The sequence below is a fragment of the Cynoglossus semilaevis genome, chromosome 14, assembly GCF_000523025.1.
Source record: "Cynoglossus semilaevis isolate Cse_v1.0 chromosome 14, Cse_v1.0, whole genome shotgun sequence".
Taxonomy (NCBI): domain Eukaryota; kingdom Metazoa; phylum Chordata; class Actinopteri; order Pleuronectiformes; family Cynoglossidae; genus Cynoglossus; species Cynoglossus semilaevis.
Window position 1 is genome coordinate 16,505,732 of NC_024320.1, and position 23,700 is coordinate 16,529,431.

The window sequence follows — 23,700 nt, forward strand, 5'->3', positions numbered from 1 at the left end:
GCTTAACATCAACATGTTTGCAACATGTGCTGTTATGCTAACAATATATATTAATTGTGTTCATTAATGAAGTCAGATGAAACCTACAAATGGTATTCAAATTATGAACAAAAAGGTAATTTAGTTATTGAGAATCACTTCTATCTATCTATCTATCTATCTATCTATCTATCTATCTATCTATCTATCACAACTATCTTTGGATAAAGAGAGTTGGATACCAAAGATGTTTTTCTCATATGTACGCAATTCCACTTTTCCAAGAAGCTTTTCAAAGACAGGTGTCTTGACCTTTGTCATCTAGGGTTGTAGTTGGGAGAGAGTCAGATCATTTTTCAGAATAAAATATCCATTAAACATAGCCTTAAAAAATGAAATAATATTTTATATTGAGCTAGATCATTCAGTTTCACAACTTTGTCCATACCCCTTAGAACACACAGAGGTTGTGTACGTGTTTGAGGTCCGGGTTCTCCCTGTACTGAGAGTGGCGATGTAGTAAACGTGGCAGCAGCTGACGTCATCACAGTGAGACGTAGCTTCATGCATGGGAGAAGTAAAAGCAGTTTGCAGGTGAGTTGTGATATTTTTTGACGATACCATTACACAATTACTTAAAAATGGAACACATTGGAGCACTTAACGTGAGCGCGCGTCTTGTCAATCTATGCTTTTGCAGCAGAGCGAGGTGATGCTTCGTTGTTGTGCGATACTAGCGGAAGTGAAGTCAGAGTTGTTAGACATTTATAACCATGTTTTAAATACATAAAAAATGATATTTCCAGCACGTGTTACTGACCTAAAAGGTGGTAAGTGCCTAACAGTCCTATCTTGGCTACAAGGCACAAATGGTCAAACTAGACAGGAAGAAGCGCATGCAACGTCCGAGAGCTTTAGCTCAAGTAAAGCTTCTCTACCAAAGTAATCCTGTACCACACAAAAAAAGTCTTAAGAAGCGTTGGAAATGTTACCATGTAAGAGTAAGTTACAATGTCAAAAAATCTATTAGCATTGGGTACTTTCCTAGTATAAGTTGATTAAAGGCATCTAAAATTCTAAAGAATGCCCGTTCTAGTTAAAGGTAAACAGAATTGACCTGACTCAAAAATCAATTTCGATGGTTTAATTAGAGACTTAAAGTCAAAATTTAAACACATGGTAAATGTTAACTCCACAAGCCGAACTTCAGAGTCGATTTTAGAACTTAATAATTGACCAAATAGAGTGTAAAATGACTTAATCTGGTTGAAAATACAAGCTAACTTCGAAATGACGTTGCAGTTTATGCCTACGTAGCAAGGCAAAAGCGCACAGGCAATCCAATTTCATGCGTAAATTCAAGGCAGTGGTCAAACTGTTGTGCATTTTTAAGCTGTTTGACTGACAAAAATGTAAAAAAGTCAAACTTTGAAATCCTAACAACTCTAACTTCCAAAATTACTGTGTATTTTCTATTGAAACAAACAAAAAAAATCAATAATTGAGAAATTATTTTTAAATAGCTGCTTTGTATATGCCCATTCACTGTGCTGGTTTGTTTTCCTCCATCATGTTCAAACCCCAGTCAAAGCTATCTATTAAAATATTGCTGTTGAAATGTAAGGTTCCATGGGGATTTGTGGGTATTATAATAACATGGCACGCACATACCTTCACTGCTCACATTGTTGTGTGTTCTGACTTAGACAAAGTTAAACAGTTGATATCATAAGTAAACAAAAATAATTATTGTACAAACAAACAGGAATTGAAGTGTAATCTTTAAGCTGTAAAGATGATGGAAGAAAGTGGGATTGAGACGACTCCCCCTGCCAGTCCTCAAACTGTTGCTGCATCAGTCAGTGCCTCATCCATGATCACAGGTGAGACATGATCATTGAAGATTTCACCTATCACCTTAATATTTTGCAAGATTTTGTATAAAAACTTTGTTTGTTTTTGGTTTTTATTCCAGGCCTGTCCAGTCCGCTGACTCTCCCAAGAACTGTCCCTCTTTCTGAATCCACTGCAATCCCTTATATTCCCTCTCCTGCTGTCTATAGCAGCCCTTTGCCTGCACCAGCACCACTGTCCTCTCAATGTCCCTCAACCTTCACCTCCACCTTCCCCCCCTCCATTCCTCCAGCTTTGCCCTCCCAAGCCACAGCCATTCAATCATCTCCGCCATTTGCTCCTAGCAGTATGGCTCCTCCCATTGGCCCACCCAAGTCCCGCTTCTCTATGAGTGCAGGTTATGACATCACAAGGGGTCATGCTGGACGAACACCACAGACACCTCTGATTCCAACATTCTCTACACCATCTCCTGTACCAGGTATGGACCACCCCTGCATCCTCCACATAGTCAATTTTTCTATTTCAAATTAAATCCATGGGCCAAGTCTGTGAGAGACTGGTGTGATCAAGAGCCTGTCACATGTAACAAATGTGATCTATGTCTCTTGTTGTTGCCTATTTGTATTATTGCATTTTTTAGGTATGATGTCCCAAACTGTTGTTCAGCAACAAGTCATGACTGGAGGGATCACTGCTGAATCCCCTATAACCTTCCCAGAGGAACAAGAGGATCCTAGAACGACTGTACAAATGGACACTGGAGGAGGAATCTGGGGCTTTTTCAAGGTAGTCTCATTAAAATCAAATAGTTTGACATAACTTTGCAATATTGTTGTGCATTTCACATTTTGACTGCATGATAAAAGCAACCAAATTTGCTGTAGTATTTGCTCAAATTACATGCAGCAATATGAATAATAATTGCACATCCAGACTCTGTGTGTACTTCTGTATTTCTCAGAAATAAAGTAGTACTGTTTAAAAGATGCAGCTGAAATCCTAGAAAATTTAATCATAAATAAAGCTGCAACAGAAAAAGAAAGGGAAAAGATTTTAGGTAATTATAATAAAATAGAAATAATAAAAGACAATACAAATAGAAAAACTAGAAAAAATGTGTAAATACCACCGTTAAACCAACCAATAGTAACAAATTTATGAAATGTGTATTTATGACACGGTCACTGTGTGTCTTCAGGGAGTAGCAGGAAATGCTGTGGTAAAAACTGTCCTGGACAAAACCAAGTACTCTGTAGAGTCTATGATCACCACTCTGGATCCTGGCATGGCTCCATACATCAGTAGGTCATTATACCTCTCCTTTGTTAAAGCCATTGTAATGATGTCAATATTGACTCTGTGTGGTGTGTCTTGTTTGTCCTTAGAATCTGGCGGTGACATTGACATAGTGGTAACTTCAGACAGGGAGAGTATTGTGGACGCAGTCAGAGATGCTTTTCAGGAGGTTTTTGGCATGGCCATGATCACTGGAGAGCCTGGACAGTCCAACATTGCTCCACAGCCTGTAGGCTACGCTGCTGGTGTCAAGGTGGGGTTCCACAAATACTGTACTAGTATCTTCACATGTTCAATTATACATACTCCGCATCAGTTGGACAAGACATGCAGCACAATTCTAAATACAAATCATTAATACTTGGATGTGTGTGTGTGTGTGTCCATGCATGCGTGCTTACATGCAGGGGGCTCAGGAGCGTATTGATGGTCTGCGTCGCTCAGGGGTGATCCACGAGAAGCAGCCTGTTGTTTCAATGGAAAGCTTCATCGCTGAACTGTTTCCTGAAAAGTAAGATGCCACGCACACATCAACCAACGCTGTCCAAAATATGCACTTGTTTTGTGAAGGAAGCTTTTGAACAGTAGCAAATGGCAAATTGACCGACCAATTAAGATAAGATAAACAAGATAACACATCATTATCACACTTATAGGACTGCTGCCTTGGTATTGTTGCATCACTCCTAGTCTGGTAATACTCTACAGACACACGGTATTGTATACAGTATAACAAGTACTGACAGGACAGTGGATATTTATCTTACAATATATAACTTATAAGTATATATTTTATACTATTTTTTTGTAAAAGCATTAAGAACTGAGTTCTGCCATCTAAAATCTAATTGCTGAGATTGTAGATGGCAGTGGACAAGAGACAGGGTGTGTTTTGCCAACTATTTGGAAAATTCTAACTGTTCCATAATGCTTTGTTCTGTCCAGGTGGTTCGACCTCAGCTGTCTGATATTGGAGGATCCTGGTCAAAACATCCGCATTGAGGTCTTCACTCAGGCAACTCCTGTGGATCTAGACTATATCCAACAGGTACTAAGATGACTCACTGCCCAAATGATCTGTTATCAGGTTACAACTAGGAAAAAATTGTGAAGTGTTGTTTTTATTCATTTACTACAGGCATGTAACCAAGTAAACATGGTCAATATTTAAGTAAATGAAAAGAACCATTAATTAATTAAACACATTAATTCTCAACAAGATTGAATGTTTTCCAGCCAATCTGGAACATTTTGTTACTTAATTTAAAAGTATAAATCCAGATATGGCTCTTTGATTTTTCCAGTTGTAATGCAGAGATATGAATCCTCTGTCCTGTATGAACAGGTGCAGCAGCTGTCATTAAAAAACATGGCCTTGACATTAGCAGTTATATGTTGTTAAGAATTATCTTCTGGTTCTCTACATTTGCTTTGAACACCTACAAAAGACACCTTTTGCCAAGTATAAAAGTGCAGGCTGAAAAACCTGATACTGAACCCTTAATGAGTGTTTTTGTGACGTGACCTCTCCAGGCCCAATCCTTAACTCCACCGGACTATAGCCTGCGATGGTCAGGCTTGATTGTTCCAGTGGGTGAAGTCCTGGAGCGCAGTCTGCCCAACATCAACAAAACAGACTGGCAACTAGCCATGACAGGAATGAGTCAGCGACAGATGATCCAAAACGCTGCCAAAGCCCTGGCTGGAATTTACAAACAGCGGCTGCCACGCAGGACTGTGTGAGGCTGTAGAGTTCTTCACACACTGACCTACTGGTGGACACATGGGGGACTACAGGTTGACACACAGGCAGAGTCTAACACAGAGGCTCCTCTTTGCTACTCTGACTGATAGTCAGTGAGTTCCTGCCATATGTACATTATTTTTACCATGTTTAGTGAGGCTACTTACCTACCTAACTCTGTGTGACTGGGATCTATGTAAAAAAAAATGGTAAAAAAGGTTATGTTTGTCCTGTAAATTGCTTCAGTGGTGTGTTTATGGACACTGCCTTACACCTGGTGTTTAATAATGTGCAACATTATTTGGGTCAACATTTCGTTATATTTTCTGTTTTACTCTGAAAAGGATTTTATGTTTACCTAATTGTATTATTTGAAAAAATAGTAGCAAAAACCAGAGTATTCCAGCTGCCGAGCTGTGGGCCATTTGGTTCTGTGCTGCAGAGAAGAAAAAAAAAAAAATCCTATTTGCATCTTAGTGATTTTGTAAGAGAATCTGAAAAGTTAAACATCTTTTGCACTCATAATATAGGCTATTATGAGTGCAATATATTATTACAATTTATTATTATATGTAATAATACAATGTAAAATAATATGTTTTCTATTTTTTCTCTATGTCCCAGAATGATCCAAAGCCTTGTGGTTGGTTACCTCTGGTTTAATACTTAAATATCTATTTGTAACCACATAGTACAAGAATGGTAAATCATGCTGGGTGGCAGCTTTGCTAGAAATTCCTGAAAGTGCCTGGACTTTCTTGTTGGACATCTTTCTGATATAGAATATTGTACAGTATATTGCTCATATGCAAATGTGGTTCTAGAATATCCTGGTTTTCTCCATTGGGTTATTCAAAATGGCAAGTAATATTTTGAAATTAACAGGTTGAGATTGTATTACTATCACAACCGTCCGTGATAGTCCCTTCTACAGAGTTAGAACTCCAAGATTTCTTCTATGTACTTAAATATTGCCGTTAACAATAATAGTAAATTATAGTAAAGTGTAGTAAAGTGTTTCAGCTTGCTGGGTAACCTTGGTTTTTTCGCTTAAACAGCGCCATAGTTGTGACAGGATCACATTTTTAAAAAAATTATGGAGAGTCATTTTGTCATAAATGTCATGTTTATATAATGGGCACACCTAACGTCCATGTTATTCCTGTGCCAAAACAGTACTGACTTCAACAGATGTGAGTTCACACTTGGTGAAGATTCCAAATGTACCTTCAGATATTGAATTTAACAGTAGCTTCTGTCATTTTTATTCATGTTCTTTTTCGTGTTACTGTAGTAAAACATTTTTAAAAACTAAAAACTTTAAAATCCTTCAAATGAGAATCCCCATTACAGTAGTAGAAGGTCACATTGCTACTAGCATGAAGGTCTGGGTTGACAAGGTTGAAGGCTGTTGTCCCAGTTTTAGCTTTAACTGAATTTTGAATTCCATTCCAATGGTTTTGAACATGTAAGTGGTACAAACACTACTCCCATAAAAGGACAAAGATTTTGTTTTCATTGACAAAGTTATTGAATGAAAATAAAAACAACTAGGGAATCAATGACTGTAAACCTAATCCTAACATTAGCAGGAGTCCCTTAATATACAAGTTTTGCTAACAGTGCTAACTAGAGCTGTTCATTAAAAAAGCATGGCCCAGAATTGAGAGGAGTTTAAAATTTTGTCTCATCTCAAATCCAACATTAAATTGAAAAAAGTGAACGTGATTCATTTGTTCATATGTCCTCTGGTCCAATGTATCTGTAGTATATTTGCAAATATTTGTATTTCTGAATTACTCATTGCCTCACAAACATAATTGTATTTGCTTACTTGGTGTCTCTTTATTCAGGTGTATTACAGAAAAATGGATGTTAGTCTTTTGTCATTTTCAAGTGTTATGGAATTGGGGTTTGTTGATTGAAACCAACTGTACATCCAGCTAATGCAAAAAAGGTGGTGATAACACCATACATACGGTCAATAAAGTACAATGTTTAAAAAAAGATGTGCTTCTTAGTGTCTTTACCTTCCAGAAAAGTCTGGCATTTTGTTTAATTAAAACTTGTTTTTACAACTAATGATATGGCTAATTAATATTACTGTCTTTGTTAACTTAACAATAACAGAAAACACCCAAATAGACCTGTAGAGAAACTACAATACTTTAATTTCTGTTACATATCCTACTTTCACATCTACTAGAGGTTGTGTACTCTTATCTTAATTCTCCAAATAAATAACTAAATAACAGATTTTGTTTTTTGCTTGATTGCATGTATTTGAAGAAGTAATATTACAAGTATGATGTGAATACAATTCATACATTTAAAACAGGTGGGATAAATGGACCACCAATATTATTTGAGTGTCTTTTCGTGGCACCTCTTACACATGTGACCTCATCCAGACTTGACAAAGTCACAGGTAAAAGAGAAAAAAGTAGTTTACAGTGGATAAAATATGTTAATTAAAAATAATGGCAACCCCCTTATTTATATACAATTGCATTTTTTCAAATAGTATATAGTTTTTAATGCATAACCTTATAGTAAAAGTCTGTATAACACAATGTTACACCTGTAAAAACTCACTTGAGCCTACCTTCTACAAATATTAAGCCTGACATAGATGTTAAAAAATCCTGCTGTAAACACATCACATAATATCACACAACTAAATTGTCAGTCTAATTTCGAACAGTTTAAGTCTTTATAAGTCCGTGTATGCCGAACACCTCTTGGTCTAAATAGCTAGTAACCAATCTGGATAGATTGGTTACTAGGTCTTTCACGCGCTTCCAGAACAGTCCAACAAAAATAGCCTCTCCGTTTCTCTATCATCCTGTTCTGAGCACATATCCATCAGATGCTCACTCTCTCTACTTTCTCATGCCTTTTGCCGCAGATTTTGTTTAAACTTGTGAACATCGAAGAAGCTGCATACGACTTCCGGAGCCTCCGGAAGCTTGATCCCGTATCTGCTCAATCTTAGGAATTTGCAATGAAAAACCACATTCTGTGATTGTACGCTCTCGTGTCGGAATGCGACATATCACATGAGACGTTTGAGATACGTTTATTATGGAACTTGTAGTTTTATGCAACAGGGACTCATAACTCCTAACGTTTATGTCCTATAAAAATGAACGTCATTTCCCAGAGTTCTGTGCGAGGTACCGCGAGATCTCCGAATATAGACCGACTATAGCGGAGAAGCACGGGGAGCAAAGAGCATCACAGGGAGGACCTGGAATCTGCGATTTCACAGATAAACACAGTCGCTTGGCCACATACTATCAGCCCCGACAGGAGTGGAGGAAAGATGGGCTCTCGATTAAAGTAAGGATGCTGCAGTGCTGCTTCAACATCGGCTTTTAGCCGCCAAATGCTGCCAACGTCAGTTTAGTTTCTTAGTTATTACATCTGCGCCAATGGAGAAGACACTAGACAGTGGGAGGCCCCAAACTTGTGACTTGATGAAACGCCGTTAGCTCTGCTCTGACGTTTAAAATACACTGTTATTTTGTTAGTTCCACGTGTCTAAATATTATTTTTTTGGGGGGGCTTAAACAAGAAGAGAAGTTAAGAACATGGAGCAATGTAAAAACGACGACAGTCGGTCTGTTTGTGCCAATTTTCCTGCAAATTACTGGCCTTTTACAGATATATGTGTGACAGCATGTCAAAATGAACTGTCATCGCGTTTCATTAAAAGTAGAGGCTGTGGAATGTTCAAAAACAAATAACCGTACAAAAGTAGTAATTTGAATTTTAAATGACCTACAAAAAAGGTAATGTGTCTAACTGATACGGGACTTTGCGCATCTTTTCTTTTTTTGAAAATGTACCCGTTGTTTAAGCAAACGTACAGGGGAGCAGTAGGACATGGGACTACTGTACATTCAATTAGTGCTTATGGCTCACGATAATAAAACGTCACTTTATTTCTCGTTGTGGTAAAGACTATCGTGAGAAGCACTGTTCGGTTGTTATGAAAGCTATATTTGCTTTGATGTAGCATTTGGGTGCCCGGGAAAAATAAAAGATATGCAGGAGCGACAGATAAGACTATGAAGATATTGTAAATGGTGAAAAAGTGGCTTTAATAGGTTAAAGACAAAGTTCAAACGTTGCATACAATTTTTTTTTTTTTACTGTGATAGATGAGCTGGGTACACATTGCAGTGTACTATGTAAGAGTGATATAAAAAGACTGCATCTGATCTTTCTGACGCACTGTTGTTTTTTAAAAGAATCCTGTGTCATTTCTCATGAACCAAATAGTATTTATTGTCTCGTTTCATGGGTTGAGAGTATCATTACACCACTAGTGGATACTCAACTTGAATATTTGTCACAGAATCCTCAACCATCAACCTCAAAACTAGACAAACTAGTTTTGTACAAGATCAGTGTCCTTAAATCTCATCTGATCTTAGGACTTTTATTTTGTTATTGCTACTTTGTTTTTAGGCTTTTTGTAGCTCGTATTGAACAGTAAAGTAAACTCTGGTAATGTTTGATTTAACGGTCGGGGGTTTATACTTCAGGGATGTATGTAAATTGGTCTCAAATACATACTGTTGTTGTAGTTATACAGCCACAACAATTGATTAGACACAGTAGGAAAGAAAAGCAGATCTGACCTGTAGCATGTCTAGCTTCTCTTGGACGTGAGCTTTAAAATGGTGACACAGCAGGTTTAATAGTTGGCTGCAGAATGCAGAGAAAAACGCTGTTTAGAAATGAAGACAGTGGATAGACAAAGCACGTAGGAGTTTAAGTTAACGTCTATTTTTTTTATGTACATTACCTTCACTGTAAGTGCTAACACCACATAAAGATAACAGTAAATTTATGGCATTTGTATATATTTTTTTAATACAGCCAACAGTGAATATTTGTTTTACAGTGGCTCCTGAGAGCAACTGAAATAAGAGTTTATTTCCCAAAATGAAATAGTTTGACTGCTGACATGAATGTGTTGGTGACTCATTATTGGGGATGTGACTAAAAACCACATGTCGCAAGAACATGCACGTAGAGTACTGTGGCTCTGCAGATTTTGGCACTTTCTAAGAATTAGCATTTGCTGAGGGTGGAACAAATCAGGCCGATTACCAAACAGGGATCTGTGGACAGTCTACAAATTGTGTTAGCAGAGTTAACTAGACTGTTACAAAAACTTTTGAAATAATTTAAACCATAAGAAGTGGATATTAATAACAAGGGTGTTGAAAGATCAAACACAGTAGAATATACTGCTAGATATAAAATATAAAATTACTATTTATTGTTAACCTAAACGATGTTTTAGACCAGCTGAGAGATAATAAGTTAATATTAGGACCTGAATTACTTTATGATGTCTTTGCCTGTGAACAATTCCAACAAAGTTGGTGTGGTCTGTTGCAGGGAGAGCCCAGAGTCGGTCTTTGAGGTCTATATGGAGGTGGTGCATCCCAGCTCACACAGTTCTGGTAAGTGTGTGAAATCTGAAGCTTTAGCTAATGCTGTACTGCAGGCATCACATGATTTACTACCATCATTAAAATGTGTCAAGTCTTTGTTATCTAAGTGAGTTTATTATCAATTTTAAATAAGCTTTTAAAACCAAAACTTTGCAACGGTGCCAATTTTTTAAATTAATAGACAAAACGATAAGTTGACTGTTCTGAGGGTGAGGCTGTAAAGGCATGTATTGCTGTTGCCAATGTCTCTCTGAGCTACGCTTCATACAAGCTTGGTCATGTAGTCAAAGTCGAGTCATGTCCAACGACTGGAGATACAGAGTGGTCCAAGTTGCTGCAAAGCCTCTGATGAAGAACTTTTGCCACTCGGACACAGGCAGCTTGTGCCATCTTACTACACGGAAAAACACCGCTTTTATGAAGCCACACAAGAAACCCCTGTTGGAGTCCAGTTACTGTGGTTGGTGTCTACTAGTCATGGCCTTGCCTGGTTGCCTGGTTGCCTGCTTTTTCATCTCATACAGAATTAACAATTGGAAGCTAGTTGGTCTGTGATTAAATGTTTCTGAAGTCTCTCAGTCTTCCAGGTGATTTTATCCAAAGTGTACAGGTCCAGGTTTCTTAAAAACCTTTCACCTCTCCTCAGGGAGACTTCTTCAGATTAGAAGAGTTCTAAACCAGCCTCCTGGATGACAGGATCTGTTTAGTACAGATAACTTCAAATCATTTAATGATGCCATTTCTTTCAGGGGCTGCAGTTCAGAAACAGTTTCCAGATGACTACACGGACCAGGTTTGAATTACTCTTTATAATTAAGTGATCAAAGAGTCTTCCCATATCCTGGTTGTACAACTCACTCGTTTATTTTAAACTATGCCCTAAAAATAATAACCTCTTTCCTCCACATTCATAACAGGAAACTCTTCAGACGCTGCCAAAGTTCTGCTTCCCCTTCAGCATGGATAGGTATGCACACACACACACACACACACACACACACACACATACACTTTCTGTTATAGAATAGATAGATGGATAAATAGAAATATCAACAGTAGTACCATTTCAATGAAAAACGTTAACATTCAGAACAGCATGAAACACATTTTAAAACCTCAATAAACATTTTCAATGCCCTAAATGAGTAAATTACAGTAAATATCCATTAAATGTTTTATAAGTTAATACAATAGCACTGTTGTTACAGATTACATTAGAAAACACATCCTAATATCCTTCACTTGTTTTCATTTATCATTATGGTTCAATATGTTTTAACAACTGTTAACCTAACGTGACCCAGTGTTAACGAAATAGTGGCTACAGTGCTGCTTTAACATGGAGCTCTAAACTGTTACTAACCAAACCCCAAAAACACATTATTTTTTTTTCATTTTTTCGTCTTCTTTTTTATAAGTTATACTTGTTTTTAATGCGTCATTTCCACATTTTGGCTTTGTTTTTAACAAATGACAAATACTGCATCTGTTGTGGGTTTTTGTAAACTTCAGGTTGAATTTGAAGAACTGTTAAGAACCTGATGGTTTTAATGATATCCTGATTCATAAAGCCAACAGTCTGGCATGAAGTAAATACTTCAAAGTAGATTCAGCGTGTGTGTACGGTCTCTTTCTGTCTTTGTCTCTCTCTTTATACTTTGCTCACTCAACCTCTCTGAACTGACAGCCTGACAGTCAACAATGTTGGACAGAACTTCACATTTGTGTTGACTGACATTGAAAGCAAACAGAGATTTGGCTTCTGTCGTTTGTCCTCCGGTGCACATACCTGCTACTGCATTCTCAGGTGAGTGTACTGTCTGTTCTGTGACCTTGCAGTAGTGGAATACTGTGAGGGATATAACCCTCTGTAGGGTACACAAGCTATTCAAATGAAAGAGTTAAAATAAATTCAATAAAACAATAAAATTATATATATATAGATAGATAGATAGATACATATGTGTATATACAGTACTTTTCTGTTATTTATGTCTCAAAGGCAGTTGTACTACTACTCCAGAGTGTACCATGATTTTTTGTTGTGTCCAAATACAATGACAGATAAAGGAACCTTGAACCTTGAACCCACATTCACAGTTATTGTTGTTTTCTCAGCTACCTGCCCTGGTTTGAGGTGTTTTACAAGCTACTTAATATCCTTGCAGATTACACCGTCAAAGGCCAGGTAAGGACTGTAATGTCACTCGGAACAAGGTTTAACATCTTTTATTTGGCATGTTTTGAAAGAACTTGGAAGAGTTCGTTATACTGCAGTAATTGAGCATAATATGCTCAATATGGTTTAAAGTCAATGTCCTCCATTACCGGTCCCTGGACCATTACCGGACAATGGGTCATTAAGCACCATTGTGCACAAAAACAAATGATGGATTTTAAGTAAGCACTATGTTTTATTCTGAAAAACTAGCAGATTTTCCCCCTAATTACAAACACACTTGTACTAAAAGCATCCAAGACTTTCAGTGGTGATGCGCTGAGTCCACATGCATTATGTGTTTTAGGAAATCCAGAGACAGGAGCTCCTTGTATCACTGCACACACTGCCTATCCCTGAGCCAGGAGTTCCTGTCCACCTTGGTGTGGTGAGTCCAAAACCTCAACATCAGAACTATTTTTGGATCAAAAATTGTAAATGTATGTTAACCACCCACTGCTAAAATGGAAATAAATGGAAATGTGCTGTAGCAGCTAAATGTAGTTGACAGTGATCAGTTCTCTTTAGAGCCTTCAACACACGACAGAAAATACACAAATCGTGATAGGTATGACAGAGCACCAATCAGAATTTTTTATTTACTTCATGACCCAAAACTGTACGTCAGGGTGAGTGTAAGCTCCTCACAGTGCCCTCCATCCAGGTCAAAGGTTAAAAAGATGTAATTTAAAGTTACTTTTGAACCATGTTTGAGGGAATATGCTGCTATTGGATAAAACCTTTAAAAACTAAAAACCTTAATGTCAGAACTGTGTATATATTGTTTTATTCCTCAATTTCAAATTTGATATCATATTTAGAGATTTTGGAGTGACATGCCCTGGTTACAATGACAAGGTTTTTCAATTGTCTTTGTAGCATTCCTTCTTCACTGTGCCTGACATCAGAGAGCTCCCCAGTATACCAGAGAATGTAAGTATTAAATAATATAAATACAACCTATTTAAAAATACAGTATGTGTAAGACATTACAGTGTAATCTAAGTAAGAGTTACTTATGCCGATTAGTAAACAAAAATGTAATGAAATATTCAATGTATTATTACTGCATGAGAACAGATATACATTTACAAATTTACAGAATTTGATTACATTTTATTTGTGAATGTAATTTTTTTTTAAATAAGTCATCAAACACCTACAAGCACCTGAACAATTAATACTATGGTTATGGCTCAAGTGTGAAATAAGTTCTTGGAGTTGTTGAGTTTCATGTCTTTATTTCTTAATGTGTTTGACTTTCACAGAGAAACCTAACTGAGTATTTTGTAGCAGTAGATGTCAATAACATGCTTCATCTGTATGCTAGCATGCTCTACGAACGTCGAATCCTCATCTGCTGTAGCAAATTAAGCACTGTAAGTAGGTTTCATCTCCTCTCTCCTCTTCCCAGCTCTACTCCTTTATCCACATTTATGTAGTTCACACTAGTGTTTCCCAGACCATTACCAATTACAGTAGTTTACAGTGAACATTGTAGTGAGGGTAAATGTGTGTCGTGTGTCTCTATTCTCAGACATTTGCTCTGTCATTAAGTCTCACTGCCTAGAACTGGACTTTTCAATTACAAGTTTTGTTTGATCAGAAATTCAGCTCTGTGGCTAATGAAACAGAAGGTAACTACAAAATCTATACGATGATTTAAATCATTTGAGGAGTGGATTGGTTTTAAAATAAGAAAAGTATTTCCTTGTTGTTGTTTTTTTGTCTGGGTTATAAATGTGATGCAGATTAAACACAGAGTAAACAGGCCAAATAAGTTTGCATTTCAGCTGACACTCAACAGTAGCAATAATCTCATATACAGCATAGTGATGGCAGTTTAAATAAAAAGTGATAAAAACTCACAGTTGCAGGGATTGGTTGAAATCCTGGGACCGACAGGTGCACGTAGGTCCTTGTAATATTGATTAGTATCAATATTAATTAGTACCTATGTGTAAAAAAAAAACCAGATGGGATGCTCGGTGCTTATACACAGTAAGCTCTGGTAAACGAAGAGACATGTCACGCTTTATCTTTCCACCTAATTATTCAGCAATAATTAAGATTTTGGTTAAGAAATTTGCTGCAAAACATTAACGCACAACAGTGTGTGTAAAGCAGGAAAGAGAAAACTATTAATTGTTTATATTTAATGTTATATCAATCATCACCTAATCTGTGAACAAGAAGGGTTTTAACACCATTTCATCTTGATTCATGTTGTAGTTAACAGCTTGTGTCCATGGATCAGCAGCCATGCTATATCCAATGCACTGGCAACATGTTTACATTCCTGTCCTTCCTCAACATCTCCTGGACTACTGCTGGTGAGTACTGTACTGTGGGTGTTAAGGATGGTGATATATACTGTATTTACTGGGTTTAGTTCAACAGAATACTCACCCAGTGAGCAGATGCTTAACTTTGGTGACACACTACATTTACACAACTATATATTATACTCTTGGTATAATTTTATTGTACTATTGTACTAGTATTTTACATTAGGCTTGTACATCATTATTTTTAAAATTCTCATGTGCATTGCAACAATGGCTGATTTGTATTTATTTTTTTGTAGCGCGCCAATGCCGTACCTTATAGGAGTCCATTCTAGCCTGATGGAGGTATGGGACTGTGATTAGGTTTTCAATACAGACATTCCATTTACACTGATGTAACATTGGCTTCCTCCATGACACTAACTCGTTGTCTCTTGTCATAGAAAGTGCGAGGAATGGCTCTGGATGATGTGGTCGTCCTGAATGTTGACACAAACACCCTGGAATCACCCTACGATGACCTCCAAAGCCTCCCCAGTGAAGTGGTGAGGAATAACTGTACACCAGACTGTCATCTAATTGTGTAACAAGTGAGGGTTGTAAATATGCTCAGAGAGAAAAGGGTGTCCTGACGTCTGTTGGCAATTGTTTCACAGGTTACATCTTTAAAAAACCGTCTGAAGAAAGTTTCAACAACAACAGGAGATGGCGTGGCTCAGGCATTTCTGAAGAGTCAGGTTGCGATGTTCGGCAGCTACCGGAATGCTTTGCAGTTTGACTCGGTTAGTACAGTGTATTACATACATGTTAAATCAAAATGTATGTGAAACTTTTCAGTTAAAGTTTAAATTAATAAAGAACAGACTGAAAACTCAGCCAATTTAATGAATTATTTGAAGCTATTTTTTTCTAAAACTCCAAACCATAGCACAGACTATAATTATAATAGTTCATTCCTAACAATGAAAAATTGTCAAATTGATGATGACTTAAAACCACTACTTACACTTACCATTTGTTTCTGTTTCATAAAAAATGTTATTCACTGATTTTATATAAATACAGTATGCTGTGGACTGAATGTTGCTTCATCTGAGGCCTTCAAAGGAACATTAGTCATTTTTCCAGTGTTTTTTTTTTTTTTGCTGACATACTGTAAGACTGGGCTTGTCTTCCTTTTTTCTAGGGAGAGCCTATAACTTTTAATGAAGACGCATTTGTGAGTCATGGTTCCAGCGCAATGAGACAGTTCCTGCAGAATGCCATTCAGCTGCAGCTCTTCAAACAGGTACACTGCTGTTGAAAATTATTATTGGAAAAGCGCAATTGATCATGATTAATCAAGGTAAATTAAAATCCCCAAATATGACAGAAAGGGAAAAACATGACAAAATGATAAAAGTCACCTATATTAACATAGTCATCGTGCTTTTTCAACACCTTAATGTATCTTGCCTTTGAGTCAGCCTGGTGGACAGGTTTATATTACACTGTAAAGAATCACATGGTGGCAGATTTCTTGTGTAACATATTACTTTCTTTATTTAACTTATTAAAAGGTGTAAAGAAAAATCATCTCTGTAACAAAATGGTCACTTAAACTAATAACGATGACATTCAAACAAACTCCTAAATATGACATAACTGAACCATAAACAGTTACAACAGTTGTATTCTAGCGCTTATTTTACACACTTCACATGATGTACTGTTTTCCTGGCCTGCAGTTAATCAGTACCACAGTGTAACTGCTAACACAGTGTAATGTTAACTGTCTACAGTTAGCATCTGGGTCGTTAGCCGCCACTCGTTCGTAGATTTTAACATTAGCATGGGATAACTTAAAGCTGAACCACTACTGTCGTTTACTCTGCTGTTGTACATTTCTCTTGTTGTAAAAACAGTTGAATCACTTATTTTAAAATATGTTTAGCATCGTTCGTCATGTTGATTTAGTGTTGACAGATTTGGCGGTTAGACGGTGTCTCCATTCAAGGTTATGTTACAACCTACAACACACCACAGTCACAGTATATTGCTTTAACAATTGTAAAATATCACTTTTATATGTCCACATGTGTTCATGGTTTCTGATTACCTTACCTGTGACATCTTAACACAACACCAGTCCTTTGCCGTTGTTTCTCTACATTACGGCTGCAGTTTGACGTCTCACTCTAATAGAGTGACAGGCGTCAGTCATCGGTACCTTATACACACAGCGTCCTCTGCTGGCCAGCTGCGGCAACACTTTTAGACCTAATCAGACAATACTCTTAAAACAAGTCTGACCTCACCTAAGATCTAAGGTAGGACCAATCAGAAGGATTCCCTGACGAATCTATTGGCTGAATAGACCCAAACCACAATGTTGTTGTTGGATGGTTCATTCTAAACAAGGAACTTATTGCAGATTTACACAGTTGCAGCAGCAGGTTTCTAATAAAAAGAGCAGTTGTTTCCGAGCATTGAGTTACAGACCAGACCCTGCTGCACATTATAAACCACAGTTGCTAATTATCTGTATTGTTTGAATGATGTCTGACAATTCAATCTAGACAAATTTGTGGGTTTTTTCATGCAGTTCATTGACGGACGTCTGGATCTGTTGAATTCAGGAGAGGGTTTCAGTGACGTCTTTGAGGAGGAGATCAACATGGGTGAATACGCAGGTGAGCCAAGAGTAATTTGGTCTTTTTATGTTGTTATTGTTGAATCAGCTCACCGACTAGGAATCAGTGAGTTCACCCATGGTTCCTGTATTTTTTGTAAATAAACTAATATTATAAGCTGGTGTTTATTGAACAGCATAGTTTATCCTCCTGGCTTCTGTGTCCCTCATGAACCTCCTGAGTCAGACAGTCACAGCTGTGAGTCTAAGTCTGGCAGTCTTTAATGTCCCAGACCTGGACAGTTTTATGTAATTATGTCTTTTGTCTCAGAGTATTGTCTTCTCCTCCAGGAAGGATGTCACACCTAGTGGTTCTCAGATATTATGTTGTAGCCAAGCATCGCTAGCATCACTGTTGGTGTTTGTATGTGGACACACTGGTTTTAGTGACAGTCCTAGAACCAGAAAAGAGCATATTTTTCAGTAGAATTAATTCTAATTAACAATTTCTCTAAACACTGACCTTTTATTTGGGTCAAGGTTTGCCAACATTTTTCATGGTAACTTTCCTGACTTATTCCTACAGGTAGTACCAAGACCTACCACCAGTGGCTCTCCACTGTAAAGGTAAGCCAATACAAATACCATCACAAACAAGTATGTTTCTTATGTACTGTGCGATAACGTTGCAGGGTATTTGTAAACAAAGTTTTAACACTTACAAAATTCTCACAATGACTTCATATGGTATATACACAATAATATGTTAAAAATGACTTCATATGGTATATACACAATAATGTGTTAAAAAAACTAAGTAATAGTATGAAATTACATGTAAATTGCATGTAACACATACCAGACCTTTTGTGTGAGTTTAATACAATATCCTGTTCATTTCCATTTGGCAGAGAGGAGGAGGGGCCATTTTCAACACTGTAAAGACCAAGGCTAATCCAGCCATGAAGACAGTTTATAAAATTGTAAGCGTGTCCCTGGGTTTCTTAACATGATTCAAAACAAAATAACATTTTGACAAACTATCTGTCACATCACTTTGTTAATTTGTTAATTTGTCTGGCAGGCCAAGGACCACGCGAAAATGCGTATTAAAGAAGTCAAGAGTCGGCTAAAGCAAAAAGTAAGTAGTGTAGCTTTTCTTCAACATTGCTAATGTTATTAACACTTTAGCACTAATGTCAACACCTCCACCTCTCTGTGCTGCCGTCTTTAGGAGCAGGTAGAAAACGGATATGCTCCGTCGGGGTCAGAGGTCATCGGTGACGACAGCCCAGCAGGTGTTGCCTTCTTCAATGAAGTGAGAAGACAGGGAGCGCTTCCAGCCTGGGAGGACCACCGGCCAATCACTGTGCATTTTGAACATGTAGGCAGAGATCTGAGCGAACCTGGTTTCACTGCTGTTGTTTTGGTTACCTTGGAGAAATGAGTGGAAATGTCAAACTAAAATAAATATCTCAGAGTCATGTGGTTGTGCTGCTCCTCCTGTTCATCCTTTTCCTGTTCCTCCTCAGGCTCGACCACTTATGTTGTTGAAGAGACCAAACAGCAACGTTACTCTGGACACCAAGAACGACCCGTAAGACCACCCACCCTGCACCACACCACCATTGACTTAAAATCTATAATCTATAAGGCCACATCCTCAACATACACAAATGGTAGTATAGTAATAAATACTAACTAAGTAATGAATACTAATGAAGTATATTATTTCTGTACCCTGATGGACTGCCTCCACAGGCCACAGCCGTACCACTCTCTCAAGGAGGTGGATTTAATGGAAGGGGACAACGCCAGTGCAGTGGAGACTCACACAGCCCCCCCAAGGCTGTTCAATGAAAAGTTGTCTAAGTGCAACTTGCTGGGTGAAGCCTTTGGCTGCCAGGAGGAGCCTGACAGTCAACCCTGCTCTCTGACAAAGAGTCTGGAGGACCTAAGGAACCCTAAAGACCCTGGAGCAGTTCAGGCCAAGTTCAACAGCAAGGTCAGATCCTTCTGTCTGGGTTATTTTAACAAATTGTTCTGTGTGACTCATTACAACATTACAACAGGCTGTTTTATTTCAGAAAGAGCATCAAGGATAAAAACTCTGCTGTGCTGACATCTGACGACTACAACTAAAAAGATTCTTTACAGCTCATTGTTATCATGATCCTCATGTTTCTTCTTCTTTGTCTTATTGTTCTCCATCGGTTACTGCATTTTCTTGTTCTTCATCTTTTTCTGCATCTTGTCCTTGTTTTCCATTTTTCTTAAGAACTTATCTTCTACATTTTTGAAAGTCAGCCTTCTGCTTTGTCAACGTGTTCTAAAAGATCTTCACCTTTCATAGACCTCTGTACTGACCTCATCATTCTTCTACAGCTCTGCTTCAGCAGCCTCACAGCTCAGTCCACACCTTTTGTCTGCTCTACAAACAAAATCTGAATTTGGCTTAAAACCTGCAGATGAAAGTTCTGACCCTCTCTGTGTCACAGTGTCGACAACATTACTAAAGTTAGTACCAATTTAACAACAGTTTTTATTTCTGGTGTTTGCAGCGGCTTGATTTGAGTGTCGGAGATCATTCACGAACATTCCCAGGTCTCAAACTAACCAATCCTTACAACAAGCTGTGGACGGACGGATATGATGACGCTGTGATTCCCGTTTCCACAAATCCTGTCTGGGATACTCGGCCATCCGTGAGACTTCCTGAACAGATGGTCTCCCTCACCACCAGACCTGAGAGTTCTATCCTGGGACCTGATCTTTCAGAGCCGTCCACTCTTGGCAACATAACCATCCCACGTCCCCAAGGGAGAAAGACGCCTGAGCCTGGAACAGTGCTGGTGACCCCAGGGGCCCAGACCAGCTGCAAGGCAGCCGCAGCTGGTGAAGGACAGCCTACTGTGGGGGGACAGGAGTTTAGACAAGCCCTGAGCATGTCCACCGACAGAGAACTGCTGAAGCCCCTTAATGTGTGTGAGGACGACCAGGACCTGATTAGTCTTCTGGATCCTCTAAAGGCCTCAGCCAAGACCAGTTCCTCGGTAAAATCAGTCAAACCAGAGGCAGGGGCCGACACGTCCTCCTCTTTCAGCACTCTTAGTTCCTACCCGCTGGGCATGTCTCCTTTCCCAGTTCACTCTCACATGTCTCTCAACCCATTTGTCCAGCCTCTACAGAACATTTTGCCTCAGACACATTACCCTGTGAACGTCAGTGGGAACCCCTTCAGTGCAGCCTGCAGGCCTCTGCCTGCTGCATACCTACATACTCTTCCCAAGCCTCAGACCTCAGCCACAAAACCAGGGATCTATGCTCAGCATTCCCCGGGAAGTTCAGCGCTGCCACTGAACTTTGGACTCCTCCAATCAGGGTTCCCCTCCACTGACGGCTCCCTCCCTCACTCCTCGGCCAACAGTCAGTTCCTTTCCAGCCTTGCCAGTACTCCGATCGTGTCCAGCTCGGCCGTGAAAACTCTGCCCAAGCCTCTGAGTGAACAGCAGGAGAGCCTGAAGCCTCAGGATCCATTTGATGACTTGCTGACTTTAGCTAAGCCAGCTCCAACCCAGAAAAGAAGTTGGGAGACATTTGACTGAAATCTGTTGTGATGCAGCCTCTGTTAATATGTCAATTTGTTAACGCCACTAATCACAGCCCACTCTGCTGTTACTGACACACAAGCTACAATACACTCGGCTATGCTTAACAACCTACCACTGTAAAACCTCCACAGCAAAGCAGCTCTCTCTGCTTCAAAACCAACAGAAGACGTTTTTAACCAAATGTCACATCATCACTGTTGGTGTAGTCAACGTGAGGAGTGAGGAAGTGATCAGTAATTTGGTTTTCACTTCCAAAACCCACTCTAACCATCTTGTGTTGACTGTTAACTGAGAACAACTTTATCAGTCTGCACCTTCAAGTGTGATGTGAAGCGCAATGAACAATCAGGCGTCTAAAAAATACAGACGAAGGTAGATGTTGAACACTGTAGTAAGCACTGTACCCGTACAAAAAAAAAAAAAGAATACAATTACTTTTGAATCCCTTTCATCATTAGGTATTTGGTCGAGCGAATGTCAGTAAGGTTTCTACCCTCTGTCTGTATTTTCTTGTTTTTCCTTTCTGTTTGAAGAGATCAGGACGTCCTCTCACTTACATTTAAACAATGCTAAATAGACCCAGTGTTTGCAGAGTTAGCTCGGCCTAGCAAGGTACCAACTCTGCTACTGCATCACTGACATGCAGCAGTTAATACTAGTGTACCTCTAGCACGCTGCTATTTTGCTGAGTGCTACCGCACAGCTAACCCACTAGATGCTAGCTCTATGTGCTAAATGTCCTTGGTGGTGTGCATTTCCCCTGTGTCGTGGAGAGTCGGTAATCGACCTTGAAAAAACCTTGTTCTCACTCTTGGTAAGGACAAAATGTTTTCCAATCTTTAATTATAGGACAGGGTCAGGAGACTTTTAAAGCTGTTCTCCAACCTTTAACACTATGAACCACCACCAAAGAACATCCAAGTACTACCAGTACGACCAAGACTAAAATACAACAGCACAGACCAACCTGTTCAACTAAACCAGGGGTCTCAAACTCAAATAAGTTGTTCAATGCAGAAACGAATATTTTCTTATTCTTAAATGAATGGCAAAATAATTTTAAATAATAAAGAATTACATTTAAATCAAGAGAAAAGCAAATGAAATTTACAGAACGTATTGCTGACATGGAGTCGTGGGGTGGGGCATAGAATGGCTGGAAGTTTAAGACCCCTGACCTAATTTTTTAATCAATTGTAGCCACTGAGCAAGTGAGTGCAGAACAAATGTTTTTCACGCCCACACCACTCATATTGCTCAACTGAGTTACACCCAATAAAATGTGTATTTTTTTTCTCCTTCTTCTTTGACTTATTAAATGTTGTTCTTCAGGAAGAAGGACCAAAGTGGTACAGCGCCACCATTCACATATCAATAGTAAATATAATGTGTTAGTAGAGCAGGGAGTCTGCTCACCTGTGCACCACTGCCCCCTGTGGCAGAGATCTGAATGAGTGTAAGATTCACATGCTTTCATTTCTCTGTCTGTTCACCATCTAACTGTAATCTACACTTTTTACTACGTTCACTCTAAGGACGGACGAGAACCTTCACACACATCATTCATTGTGTAATCTCAAACACCACTTGGCTTTTTACTACGTATATTACAATAAAGGACAATAGATGTTAGCAAAATCTAGAACAGAGGTGCTCAACCACTGGGTCGTGGATCAGTAGTGTGCTATAGACAATAGATAAATCACATAATATTAGCAATTTTTTTTAATTTTGTAAAATAACCAGATTCTTTCCCTGTTACCAATGCCTGGACACATCAAGAATCCTACAAAATAAAAGTCTTTTGGAGAGCTTTAAAAATAGGGAAAAGTTTCACAGGAGAGATAGAAAACAAGGTTTTGATTTCCAAAATAAAAAATGTTGCATTTACATCCCTAAATTCCAGGTTTACCCCGACCGGTGATTCCCATGTGCCAAAACTGCTCTTTATTTCATTCAGTGTTTTGGCGAGTTTTCTTTTCATGCACTTTATATTTATTGTAGAATGGGTTGTATGATTTTGTTGAGTGTTTTTGTTGCATTTTGACATCCAGTGTGTGAGAACATTGTCCAACATCACAGCTGTGAAGTATATGAGCCTATAGTTTAACAAACAGCACCATTTGGCTAATCTTAATCCAAAAGGTCGATTTTTAAATTAAAAAAAATGTTTTAAAAATCCTGAAAAACTGCTGTTATCATCCAAAAGGTCGATTTTTAAATTAAAATTTATTTTTTTTAAATCCTGAAAACTGCTGTTATTATCGAACAAAGAAAATACAACTACAGATCAGTGGAATTCCCCTACTATGGCGACTATAATAAAAAGAAAATAAATTAAATTAAAATGGCCATAATGCACCCCAACAATGGCTTTACGTACCTTCTAAGGGGCATGCACCTTACTTTGGGAATCACTACTCTAGGACAACAAGGGGAGTTCATCTTACAGATGGAGATGAGCTTCTTCATCCTCAGGTTAGAGTGTACAAACTAACTATGAATGAATGGCGTTAGGGTTAGTGATCATGTGACCTTAAACTGGAGCTGATGACCTCGGCCTTACTCTACAGAACTATTTAAATGTCACTGCATGGCTCTGACATATACAACTACTTTGAA

General features: G+C 38.4%; 2 protein-coding genes and 1 long non-coding RNA gene across 5 annotated transcripts; 2 read left to right on the top strand and 1 right to left on the bottom strand.

Annotated features, from left to right (window-relative positions):
• Window positions 1-419: 419 nt before the first annotated feature.
• prrc1 (proline-rich coiled-coil 1) lies at window positions 420-6,883 on the top strand. The gene is made up of 9 exons (XM_008325456.3): window positions 420-573; window positions 1,745-1,862; window positions 1,955-2,314; window positions 2,477-2,622; window positions 3,035-3,137; window positions 3,222-3,385; window positions 3,540-3,643; window positions 4,078-4,180; window positions 4,666-6,883. The coding sequence occupies exons 2-9, from the start codon at window positions 1,775-1,777 to the stop codon at window positions 4,873-4,875; spliced, it is 1,278 nt and encodes a 425-aa protein (XP_008323678.1). The 5' UTR covers window positions 420-573; window positions 1,745-1,774; the 3' UTR covers window positions 4,876-6,883.
• Window positions 6,884-8,036: 1,153 nt separating this feature from the next.
• dennd1a (DENN/MADD domain containing 1A) lies at window positions 8,037-22,310 on the top strand. 3 transcript variants are annotated; one of them, XM_025062400.1, is made up of 22 exons: window positions 8,039-8,218; window positions 10,295-10,359; window positions 11,100-11,143; window positions 11,268-11,317; window positions 12,038-12,157; window positions 12,469-12,538; window positions 12,876-12,956; window positions 13,448-13,501; window positions 13,837-13,947; window positions 14,801-14,901; window positions 15,156-15,201; window positions 15,300-15,401; window positions 15,513-15,638; window positions 16,043-16,144; window positions 17,441-17,528; window positions 18,054-18,094; window positions 18,379-18,450; window positions 18,552-18,608; window positions 18,702-18,851; window positions 19,000-19,064; window positions 19,229-19,472; window positions 19,555-20,021. In XM_025062400.1, exons 1-22 carry the CDS (start codon window positions 8,202-8,204, stop codon window positions 19,570-19,572), a joined length of 1,824 nt encoding a protein of 607 aa, XP_024918168.1. In that variant the 5' UTR covers window positions 8,039-8,201; the 3' UTR covers window positions 19,573-20,021. The 3 variants fall into 3 exon arrangements, 2 of the variants coding, with proteins under 2 accessions (XP_024918168.1, XP_008323677.1); XM_008325455.3 differs by lacking the exon at window positions 19,555-20,021 and adding an exon at window positions 20,029-22,310 and having other exon boundaries at window positions 8,041-8,218; XR_003051747.1 differs by lacking the exons at window positions 19,000-19,064; window positions 19,229-19,472; window positions 19,555-20,021 and having other exon boundaries at window positions 8,037-8,218; window positions 18,054-18,214; window positions 18,253-18,843.
• On the bottom strand, window positions 16,372-17,443 carry LOC112488060 (uncharacterized). The gene is made up of 2 exons (XR_003051766.1): window positions 16,960-17,443; window positions 16,372-16,865 (listed from the first exon to the last, which is right to left on the bottom strand). It is a non-coding gene; the product is annotated as an uncharacterized LOC112488060 (long non-coding RNA).
• Window positions 22,311-23,700: the final 1,390 nt, after the last annotated feature.